At 40.7% G+C, this 12,212-nt stretch overlaps 1 protein-coding gene across 1 annotated transcript in view; it reads left to right on the top strand.

Annotated features, from left to right (window-relative positions):
- Nucleotides 1-12,212, top strand: part of LOC126424535 (ATP-binding cassette sub-family B member 10, mitochondrial-like) — a 123,649-nt gene that overhangs the window by 23,415 nt on the left and 88,022 nt on the right. The window contains exon 3 of the mRNA XM_050087273.1: nucleotides 11,702-11,904. Coding sequence (XP_049943230.1) covers nucleotides 11,702-11,904 — 203 coding nt within the window. The remainder of the gene's footprint in view (nucleotides 1-11,701; nucleotides 11,905-12,212) is intronic.

Raw genomic sequence — 12,212 nt, 5'->3', positions numbered from 1 at the left:
CTTGTCTCCCAAGGATGCCAGGGCATTCTTTGATCTTGTTGAAGGGGCTGATAGTGTTCAGAGCTGCTTAGCTGTCTGAGTATATGTAGAAGGTACAATCCGTGTAACACCTACATAAATTCTCCTCCTCCACACACACACACACACACACACACACACACACACACACAGATAGTGGATATTTTCACCTGGAGTACTGTGACCAGCTTCCCTAGAAGGACGGCTTTCTGTAGTCTAGGCTGTACCCGATATACTTTGGCCCCACTGCCTTCATCTGTTTTCAACCAGCCCAATAAACCAGAGTACATCTCCTGATGGGTGTCGGTTCATTCCTCCACTGCTCCCTTCCTCCAGATGTTACATTGAAAGTTTCTTCAGATCAGGTGGAAGTTATTGTATGGTCAGCTGTCATTTCTCCAAACATTCCTATACTTACCACACTCACTATAATAGTGTGAGATTATGGATATCCTAAAGGAATCCTGTTGTTTCCAGTTTTTAACCTGTATCCCCCTGCATTCATTGTAATCCAGAGGTACAGTGGATGCTTGTCCTGCATGGTTTCCATCCCAGCACAATCTTCACCTTGGCAAGCTCCTTAGCAGCCACCTTCTGTTCTATTTTATTCCACCACACTGTAGCTTAATAACTTACCGTAAGACTTATGGTATATATCCAGTACACACTCCTACATTTAGACCTCAGTTTTTACCATGGGCCCTTCTAGTGCTCATAAGAGTACGTTTTGCCTTTGAACATATATTATTTATATGAGAAGGCCATGCTAGTTTCGCATGCAGGGTTGTCCCTAGATAATTTACTTTCCCCTCTGCTTGTAGAGTTCTCAGTATTTTTACTAGATTTGCTTCCTCATAAATGGTACTAAAACATCTTTCTTAGAAATGACACATACAGCCTCCTTTCTATACTAGTTTTCCACAATCTAGTGCTCACTGTGCCCCATTGTTGTAACAGTACTAACAAATTTGCTGAGTATTACCATAACTAAATCGTCTGAGTATCAGCAATAGATTTAGTCTCAAATATTTAACTCTTCAGTGACTTCATTCGCCATTAAATCCCACAGTAGAGGGACAAAACCCCTACTTGTAGATACCGCCTGCTGATGTTGATCGTCATTTTCTCATTCATCATGGTGGCTTCTGCTTTTATTTTACATAGCATGGTCATAATCCACCTGCATTAGGTAGTCTCAGTCCTGTGCTCTTCCCCAGCTCTACCACGGATTCAAAGTCTGTATTGGTAAAAGCCCCCTCGGTATCCAGAAAAATGCAGAGAGCTATTTCCTGAAAGTGCAGAGCTTTTTCCACCTTCCCAACTTTGTGAAGTGCAGTTTCACATGATTTGCCTGGTTCACTTGCATGTTGGTTTACATGTTGAAGAAGTTACCTTAGCCGTGGTATAATCAATTCTCCCTGGCTTTGGAATGAAAACAACCCCCCTGTCCTCTGAGCATTAGGAATGATTCCTGCTGGTACACTGACCCTAAACAGTGTACATAGGAATCTAATTAAATCCTGTCCTCCTTGTTGCAATAGAGCTGGAAAGATACGATCTGGGCCTTGTGACATGAATGGTTAAACATTCCCACTGCCCACTGAATTTTTGTTTTGAGATCAGCACATTCTTTGGCAGATTCCCATTTTTTCCCCCTTGGATCACCTGTAAATCAATGCCTTTTAGGGACTGACTCCTGGTCTGTGTTATCTGTCAGAGTGTACTAAGGGAAGTGAGTCTTCAGGAGCACATCCAGCATTTCACTCTCTGTTCCTATGTACCCACCATCTGCCTTTCTTGGAGTGCATCCTGGATTAGTTAGTATTCTAGTGAGGATTTTGTGAAGTTTAGCACAAGTATCTGTACTAGCCAGTTCCTCACAGAATACCTTCCAAGAAGACAACTTCGCTTGCTTGATCACAATGTTGTATTAACAAGGACATCCTTATATTTTGTGCATTTTCCTTTCTTTCTTGCAAGGTTGAACAGACTTTTCTGCTTCTTTTGCACTTCTAGTTGTTGTTTCACCAAAATGCATTTCTGTTTGTTCGGTTCGTGATGATTTGTAAGTTTTGTAAATACGAGGTCATAATGGCGGATGTCACTGTGTCTGTTATTTCCTCATTGAGTCCCAGTCTGTTTTACTGGGATTCCTATAGTTTATGGTCTTTTTAACACCTGTTTCAATCTCAGACTTAACATATGTGTGATGAGATAGTGGTGGGGCCATTTCCATATGCCAATGTTTGACACAGCTACACATTAAAGTGGTCCTGAAAGTTATATCAATTATTTTTTCCTGTCTTCTGCTCCTGAAGGTAGGTTCCCTATTCAAAATTTCCAGATAATTTTGTAGTAGAAGTCGGGGTAGGTGCTCACCTCTGCTGTTGGTGTCGCTGCTTCCCCACACTAGGCTGTGAACATTGGCATCACAACCAACTTCATTCAGCTGTGAGCGACTAACTGCCAGTCTCCACTCTTGCTCGGAAGGAAGAGTATTGTTCTTATAAGGAAGGTAAGCCGAGTTCATTACAATTTCCCTCATGCTTCCTTCCTCACATTGTTTCGTCCTGATGGTCAGTAAGTCTATGGAACAGAAGCTTGCCATCGGCATGAATTAAATTCCATTCTTGAAACAAACAAATACTCCGGAGTTCTTTATATTTTTAGAATAAATCAACTTACCTCCAGTTCCTCCGAGGCCTGAAAAGCCTCTTTACATAGATAGGTTTCCTGTATCAGGGCCATTTCTACTTCCTGTCTTCACAGATGATGCTCAAGTTGGCAGTTGTCCATTTACTATGTTGCAGGTTTATGTGCAGTATTTGCAGCCTCCACTATGGTTGCGTTCAATGTAATTGATTATCCAGATGGCAACCTTCAAAAACCCGAAGTACTATTTTGGTTCTTCCTCTCGCATTGCCGTCAGGAATATTTTTCCAACTTCCACCACAAGCATTTGGCCATCCGATACATCCCATCGGTCGATTACCCTCATATTCCATATTGAGACCTGGCTCTGCACCTTTAGTTTTGTGATCAGAGTCTGGAGGATTATCCTTAAGAAGTTTCGGTACCCAAATTGATAACTTTGCAGTCTTGAAGAGCTCATCAACTCTCTTAACCAGCAGCTTTGCCTCCTCCCTTGGAAATATCTTGGACACCACATCCTTAAGCCACTCCACTATTTGTATCCCCTCACAAAGATAAGAGCGCTGTCCTGAACATTGGTCCTGAACTTGTGTTCCTCCTCTGCCCCCCCCCCCCTCCCCCGCCCCCCTCTCCTCCTCCACCCATTCTTCTCAAGGAGAGCAATCTGAACAAGCTACATCTGCTGCAAAGTGATGTTGACCAGTAGACATCCGTGTTGGATGACTGCCATCCTGAAAATGAGACATCAGTACTATAGGTCTGTTTCCACATTTCTTGCTTCAGCTTTTTCTGGACCGTTTATCCAGAGTAGTGGGAGTATCAGACTCCTTCTTTGTTGTCATTTTTCAGTCTCGGGGATGGGAGGGGTCTTATTACCCTCTTGCTTCTGAGACAGGCTTTTTGTGGGGGTCTTAGGTTCAAGACTTTTTAGTTGCCCCCATTTTTGTTTAGGAAGCCATTCATTACAGCAGCACATTCTTTCTGTTCCTTGAGAATTTTCTTCCTCTGAGCCCCAGACAAGGATTTAATCTTGATGTGGTTCAACTTCTCACTAATAGTTTCCACTTCTTGGACTGGTCTTTCTCCCCATCCAATAGCAGAAACAGCTTCCATATGCTCCAGCTGTGAAGCTTGAGTGTTTTAGGTCTCAAGTCCCCCAGTTTTTGTTTTCTTTTCCAGTTCTCGATATTTGTCCCAAAAGAATTGGCGATCTATTCAATTGACACCACAAAACCCCACGTGGTCCAAGCCTAATGACTCGGGGAGGTCACCTGGTATCTCTGAGGCTCCATTAATGACACACCTGCCCGTGTGCCATGCGCTACTCGGCACGAATCACATCGCACTTTGGGTTGGGTATCTGGGAAATTGGGGAAGGACTGTGGAAGTGGATATGGGAGGGATGGGGTGTTGGGAGGCGATCTTCGTTTGGTTCATCTGTTGAGGCCTGTCTGGCATGGAAGACCCTGCCAGTAGCTGTCCTACTACAGCCTCAGCTTTAGGCACAAACATGCAAACCTCTCTGCTTGCACAGTACATGGTCAAATGGTAGCAGTAAATCATCCTCCCTTTTTCAATCAGGTTTATCTAATAAGGGAAAAACTACAGTTCCACGTAATCATGAATGCTGACACATTCACTCTGTTCAGACAGAACTTAATGGTTGAACAATGGGAAGAAGTTTACCAAGAACACACGGGAAGAAGTTTACCAAGAACACACAATAGAGAAAAATTTAATTTTTACCATAAAATATTCTAATAACACTGTGTCTCTAATTTTCCAGTAGAATTCATCAGGGACAGTTACAGTCGAAGGTATGAGAAAATGTGAAACAAATACTAACAAAGAGTTAGAGGGGCTGGCCAGTACTTACCTCAGCTCAGTACAGCCGATAGATACACAAAAAACAGAACCGAAAATTTACGTTCCTAGCTTTCGGAAAGCTTTCTCGGCATGAATCACATCGCACTTTGGGTTGTGTATCTGGGAAATTGGGGAAATTTTTGGTTCTGTTTTTTGTGTATCTATCAGCTGTACTGAGCTGAGGTAAGTACTGGTCAGCCCCTCTATCTCTTTGTTAGTATTTGTTTCACATCTTTATATGAGATTTTCCATTAATCATTTAGATCACCTGTATGAGAAAATGTGGCAGATGCCTGGGATTAAAGTATCTCATACCAGGAAGAGTGAGATGTGTTTAAAGCAAAGGACTAGCTTTAATCAAGACTTCAGGCTACCAAGCAGTCTTGGAAAAATTCTTCACCTTGTCAAAAAGTAAAACATCCAGAATTCCAAGAAGAAAGCATAGAAAATTTGATGTATTATTAGACATGAAGCAAATAAGCATAGTAAGGCAAACAATGTTTAACTCCTCCATCACAATAGCTGCAAGACAGGTGATGTTAAATTCAAACCGCTGGCCATTAAATTCGACACCAGATTTGATAGATAACTGATAGAGTTCACAAAAATCAAAAGCAGTGACTTTTCTTGCTGTGATGACACATCAGCCAATGGACTAGAATATTGTGCTGACTTGGTACAATCCAAACCCCACCCCCTTCCCAGCCTTGAACTGCCTTTCTAACCAGTGTGAAGCTGTATTTTCTGAGACACTACAGTATATGGTGGTTGTAAAAACGGAGATAAGCAGTTGACCTCTAATTGTAACAACACCACCTCCTTCCTTCCCACATCCTCAAAATTTTTTGGGGTGAAATTTTTAATAGCAGCACATTGCTTGTCTCTCAGCAGCATTTCAACAACAGCTCAGTCTGGGTTCTGTAATGGACGTTCTACAAAATGAGGAAAATATGATCTCACAAATTCAGTTCTGGTACAACAAAACAAGAAAAATTATCCTTTTGCCATTTTCTGTGACCTTATCAAGGGCTTTGATGTTTGTAAAAAAAAAAAAAAAAAAAAAAAAAAAAATGTTGGGATGTTAAAGGCCTCCCTCCTTGCATGGATAGCATCATATCTCAACAATGAGGAACAGATGCTCATATCAACAAATGATACTAAAGGATTAAAACTGAATTCTAAGTGGGGAAAAATTAAATATGAAGTCCCATCGTTCTTACTCCTGTTATTGAGCCTCTTAATTTACCAGATATATTGGAGGGCTGTTCTAAAACTGTGATATTTATAATGAAACATGTATACTGGTAAAGGACCCAAACAAATCAATGCCAGAAACAGCCAGGAGCTATGCTTACCATTGGTTCATACCAAGTAGCTTAACCTGTATGTATCCTCGGAGTCTTTCTCAGTGGCGTGCTTCAGTAAAATCTTCTCAGTTTATTTGCAGAAAAAAAATTCCAGCTTTCGATAACTGTCTCCATCACCATCACCAGGAGCTAAAATCACTGACTGCTGGGGCTAACATGGTGCTCTACTTATGCAGATGCAGTGGCAGCGACTGGAACCTTCCAAAGAAGGGTGGAGTGGCTCATGCATGGAAGGCAAATGGGCATCTCCTAGCAGCTCCGTCTCACTGTGGGACCGGGTGACATCAGATAGTGTGAGAGTCTGGAGCCGCATTTGAAACTGCTGCCCCAGCACCCCTACAAGTGTCAAGGATCCATCTTTGCTTTCGCTCGAAGTCCAAAGCCCGCCCCCATGCCCTACTAAATGTGTACCCCTGGCCTCTCTTAAAATTGTTGCTGTTTGTTCCAATTTCAGCCACCTCTTTCATAACAGAATCCCATTATGGTGTACAACAGTTCATCCACCTACAGATTTGGAAAACATCTTTGAGGGGACACTACAAACATCACATTGTTAACTCACACTCATTTGTTGAGAACCTCAGAAAAATAAAGTTAGGCCAAAATGATATAATGGTTAGTGTGGGTGTTGTGTCACTTTTTACAAGGTGTCAGTACAAGACATGCTGGATCTTTCGGCCCAACAGTTTCCACCTAAGATTGTCAAGCTGTTCTGTCATGCCTTAACGACCACATAGTTTCTGTACTACAACCAATATTATGAGATGACAGATGGCGCAGCTATGGAATCCCTGCTGTCTCCAGGCATAATGAACTTTCACATGGAGCACTTTGAGGAACAGAGCCCTGAACTCTGTAAGGTGCATTCCTCTTGTTTCCTGTGACAGGTGTTACACTATCATATTTCTTTGTCAAAGTTGATATGTCAAATATTTATGTAAAAGAAATTTGATGGTGTAATAGGGAACCTTGTCACATCTCACCCGTTTTAAAATAAATATGATCAAATCTTGGGCCTCGCCATAGATTTGATCATAAAAGTTGTTCATCTTCTGTTCACTGCAATGTGAAATGTAACTGCTTCGAGCAGAGCACTGGCATCACTGCAGCTATTTGATGTCTCTGTAGTGTGTTTGTAAACAAGGCTTCAAAGTTGGTTTGTTTCTTTGACACTTTTTTCTTTTTTTAATAAACATGCTTTGACTAGGGTGGGTGGTGAGCAAGGGACACAGTGCAAGCTATTAATTGTGTGTTGATGGGCAGGTGGAATATGCTGCAGGCGTCTTCGTGTTCACAATCACAGCTACAGCTATCCACCTCTACATCTGGAAACATCCAGGCAGCTTTTCAGCAAGCCAGAATAGAAGATGTGGCCACACTCTAAAATAAAAAATTCTTTCATAGCTTTCCATTCTGTTTTGTCAATATTTGAACTCTAGATGCCACAAGTTAGAAAGCTCTTCATCTGTTTCATACTTTTTATTTATTTTGTGGTTGTTGGAACACTAATTCCATTAATTAAATTATCCAAAATTAAAAATAGTTCTTATTGCCCATATAGTGGACTTAACATTCATTTATGTTCAGTGCTTCATAAATTGCTTCACATGTTTCTGGATTTATTTTGGTTAATGTGCAGTGTGGTATTCGGGTGCTGTGTTGTAAACTAGAGTAGCTCTCATGTATCAAGAAATCGCAGTGTCACAGTTTGCCTGTCTTTTGCACGTATAGCATGTCTCAAGACAGTATTCTGTTTTGTAATATGAGAAGCCACTTTACTGAGCAAATACACTCCCATCCATTTCTAAATAATTTTTATATTAAGACTTGACTTCCTCCACTTTCAGCTCTCGGAACAAATTTTGCTGAATGCTTTTATTATCTTGACGTAGTGCATGTTGCTTCATGCAAGTACGTTTCCTTTTTTTCCACTGCTTTCTTCCAAATACACACACAATGCAATTGTGGTACTAGCAACTGCTGCGCATAATAACAAGTTGTCGCCTGCCATCTTGAAATTTGACGAAAAATATGGTGACAGTGTAATACCCCTTTTTAGCACCACGTCAAAGATCTGTGTTGAAGAAATATGACGAATATTTGATCAGTTTCTTTGTCAAAGAAATATGATAGTGTAATACCACCCTATGGTACGTTGATGACACATTCTTGATATGGCCTCATTGTGAAAACGTATGGCAGCAGATCATCGATTACATGAACAGTGTCTGTCCCAGAATTAAATTCACTGTCCGGTTCGAGAGGGATGGCAAGCTTCCATTCTTTAACGATTTAGCTGAGCAGAAATTGGTCACCCAATGTATAGGAAATCTACGCAGGTTGACCTGTAGTTGAATGTCACTAGTTTTTGTCGCCCTGCACACAAGAAAGCAGTCCTGAGTAGTACACAGGAAGAGAGAACTTTTGATGATGACCATCTAGAGTCTGAATTTTTAGCATCTGAAGTGCAAGGGAGAAATAGCAAAAGCCTTCAGGTGTCACCAGTGAAAGATGCCTCATGAATCATCAGAAGAGGCCAAGCCAGTTTCTCTCCTTCCATACTGTGGAGCAATGACTAACAACATAGGACCTTTCGGCCCACCTCCAAGATATGAGATATGTTACGCTCTGTTAAAGACAACATTATTCTTAGAGTTACTGATATGTATGGTGTCCTTTGTGAATGTTGTAGCTTTTACATAGGTCAAGCTATTCACAACTGTTGCTGAGCATTGTGTGAAGTATTTACGACATATTAAACAAAGGGAACTTGAGAAGTCAGGAGTGGCTGAATGTTGCCTAAAAATGAGCGTTAAATACAATTTGAAAATATGAGAGTTTTTTCTCAAATATCATCATATTGGGGTTCTGTTATAAAAGAAGTGGCAGAAACTAGAATAAACTGCAACCATTTTAACACAGACCACAGGTGCATACTTAGTAGGGCGTGGGATGGGTTTTGGACATTGAGCAAAAGCCAAGACAGAAGCTTGAGGCTTGTAGGGAAATGGGAGTGGCAGTTTCAAAGACTTGTATTACCAAATTCTAAATACATAAAACTGGCTTACAGATGTTAGAAATAGAGACTGATAGCGTTCAGTAGATGAAGCTGCATGTGTGAAATACCAAGGAATCCATATGGATAAGAAATGGATTTGGCACTGGCATGTGGATTAATTAATTGAAACACTCACTTCTGTCACATTTCACTTAGAAATCTCTCCCACTGTGTTGATCACAACATATTTTTACTCAACAGTGTCTTAGTGCATAATATCCTTGGACAATGTCTCATGAAAAGACTTTAAGAATGTTACACAAAGTTGATAAATGATTGTTCTGCAGGACCCACTGCTGGGACATAGTGCATCTTATACTCACGTGCCATAATGTTTACTCCTTAATGGTATCTGTAGTTAATAATAACAGGGAATTTAGTATGAATTGTGAAATCCACAACCACAATACTATTAAAAATTATTTCCATGTAGAATACGTGTGCCTGTCTACAGTTCAAAAAGATATTTGTGGTGCAAAAGTCTGACAGGTTGCCAGCAGATATCATGCAAGAAATTGGAAATCTCAAAATATTCAAAACGAAAATAAAATAAGTATCTTATCAGCCACTCATTTTATAATTTATTGGAATATTAGGACTCAGGGATGTAAATGCTGGTTAATCGTAACGTTCACATCCAATAAACTTTTTGTGCTCCCCTTCTCTGTATACATTCACTATTGCCATTAATTGTATTTTGTATGAGTCCCACACGCTGCAACAGTATTGTAAGATGGGACACACAATTGATTTGTAAGCAATCAGTCACTGGGTGAAGGGCTGCAGTGGTTAGCACACACAACTCACATTTGGGGGGACAACGGCTCCAATCACCATCCAGATTTAGGTTTTCCTTGATTTCCTTAAATCGCCCCAAGCAAATTCTGGGATGGTTTCTTTGAAAGGGCACTGCCAGTTTCCTTTCCTGTCCTTCGCAAAACTGCGCTTGTGCTCTGTCTCTGACAGCGTCGTCATTGATGGGACATTAAATCCTATCCTTTGTAGACTGACAGCATTTTTACAGTATCCTGTCAATGAACCAGAATCTTTTACCTGCTTCACCTACAACATAGCCTTTGTAATCATTCCATTTCATATCCTTACAGATTGCTACATGCACATTGTGTATGATGTATATATATGAGCTAACTAATTCCACCTGTGATTCATTGATGATGTACTCACAGGATACTACATTTTTTCTTGTTATGAAGTAATGGACATTAGTGTGGACAATTTTTCATGTAGTACTTTGTTACGACTGACTGCATCATCCCCAAAACGTCTGAGGCTACGATTGATACTGTCTGTTAGGTCATTAGTATACAAGATCAACACTTCTTTGGGGCATGCCTGAAGTTACTTCTACTTGTGTTGATGAACCCCATCCGTGCTAACATACTGATTTGATCTATTTATTCACCCAAGGATCATCTCTCAATGATATAGGATTGTTATCATAATACAGTGAAAATAAATAGCCCAAAATATACATACACACAGATTATATAAGTGTGCTTTTATGGGGGTAGGACAGGCAGTTGGCCATGGCCTTGCTGAGGGAACCACTCTGGCATTTGCATGAAGTACTTTAGGAAAACTGTGGCAAACCTAAATTCGATGGTCAGACAGAGCAAACTCCATCCTCCGGAATATGAGGTCAGGGTCTTAACGACTGCACTGCCATATTGGGTAAGTTCCTATTTGTATAATGTTCTTTGATTTAGAAACAGTTTGTACCAGATAAATTATGTCATAAAAAAAGGAAGTAGTTTCACACTGCATCACTAATGCACCCCCCCCCCCTCACACACACACACACACACACACACACACACACACACACACACACACACACAGGGCAACCAATGGTGAGTCCTAGACCATGAACAGACTCTTATGCTCCTTGCACTGCCTCCAATCTGTCTGGAAAACTGACTCCCATCTTGTAAACATGCAATTATGTCTCATGAACATCTTCATGTTTCTTCAGTTCACCTGAAAAACTGGACAGCATGCTCCCATGATGAATGAGACATTGAGCTCAGGAGAATGACTAAGCATTACTATCATGTGCTGTATATCTTGGTACAAGATTTTCTTCTGAAAGCATTACATTGTGATGACATATTGCAGAATGACAGGATGTTGTAATTGTTCCCTTCCATTACTAACCATTGCTTGAGTCCTCTAAGGCCCATGCACTGTTTATGAAGAATATTTTAGTTGCCTTTCTAAAGATATACATTTTAGTATTCTTTTTTGTCTCCTTGCACAATTTCATTCTCTGATAGAAAGTGCTGTTTTCAGTTTTCTCTCTCTCTCTCTCTCTCTCTCTCTCTCTCTCTCTCTCTCTCCGCCCCCCCCCCCCTTCCCCCCCCCCTCTTGACAAATGTAAGTTCTTCACATCTTGAATGCTACAGACCAGTCACAAATATTGTTTGGTTCTCCATATAACTGTGCTTTTTTAATAAATGTTGGTGTGGTACCAAGTTAAATGCTTTTTCACAAGTTCAGAAATGATACCCATACCTAATTACCTCAATCCGTGACTTGTAGGAGGTCTTGTGGTAAAAGTGTAAGTTAGGTTTCACACTATTGATGTTTTCAGAATCCTTCTCAGTTTGCGCAGAGGAGGTCATTCTGTTAGAGATTCATTGCAAGTGAAAAATCCTTTGAGGCTTTTGAAAGTGCTGGCACCATAAAATAATGTATATTTTTTCAAATTTCTGTTTCTCAGGGTACCGCATAACGCAAGCTCTGCGGCAACGGGTGTTTGGCTCGATAGTGAAACAGGAAGTTGCCTTCTTCGACCGTAACAAGACAGGGGAGCTGATCAACCGGCTCTCATCTGACACATCTGTTGTAAGCCAGGCAGTCACTTCCAATGTGTCAGATGGACTGCGCTCCACAGCTATGGCTACTGCAGGTGTTTCTATGATGGTATAAACTGCTTTAAATTATCTGTTGTATGTCTTTCTAGCATATTTTTATTTATTTATTCGTTCAGTCATTCATTCACTTAAATGTCATGCTCTGTTAATCCCATCATGAATGAGAGCCTTAGAGGTGTCCCTCTAATTTTGAGCAGATGTGGACAGATTCAGGTGCTGTTATAATTTGGTCTGTCCTTATAATCCTGAAATTTATAAATTTATCATCCCTCTGTACGGCGTCTCTTCTTTTCATTGACTTCATTTTCTACAAGCAGTTGGTCTTGTGCTGGAAACTGGGCAGAACTGCTCTTTCTT

Source organism: Schistocerca serialis, chromosome 10 (assembly GCF_023864345.2).
Source record: "Schistocerca serialis cubense isolate TAMUIC-IGC-003099 chromosome 10, iqSchSeri2.2, whole genome shotgun sequence".
In the NCBI taxonomy this organism is placed as follows: Eukaryota; Metazoa; Arthropoda; class Insecta; order Orthoptera; family Acrididae; genus Schistocerca; species Schistocerca serialis.
This window is presented reverse-complemented; position numbering and strand designations above follow the sequence as displayed.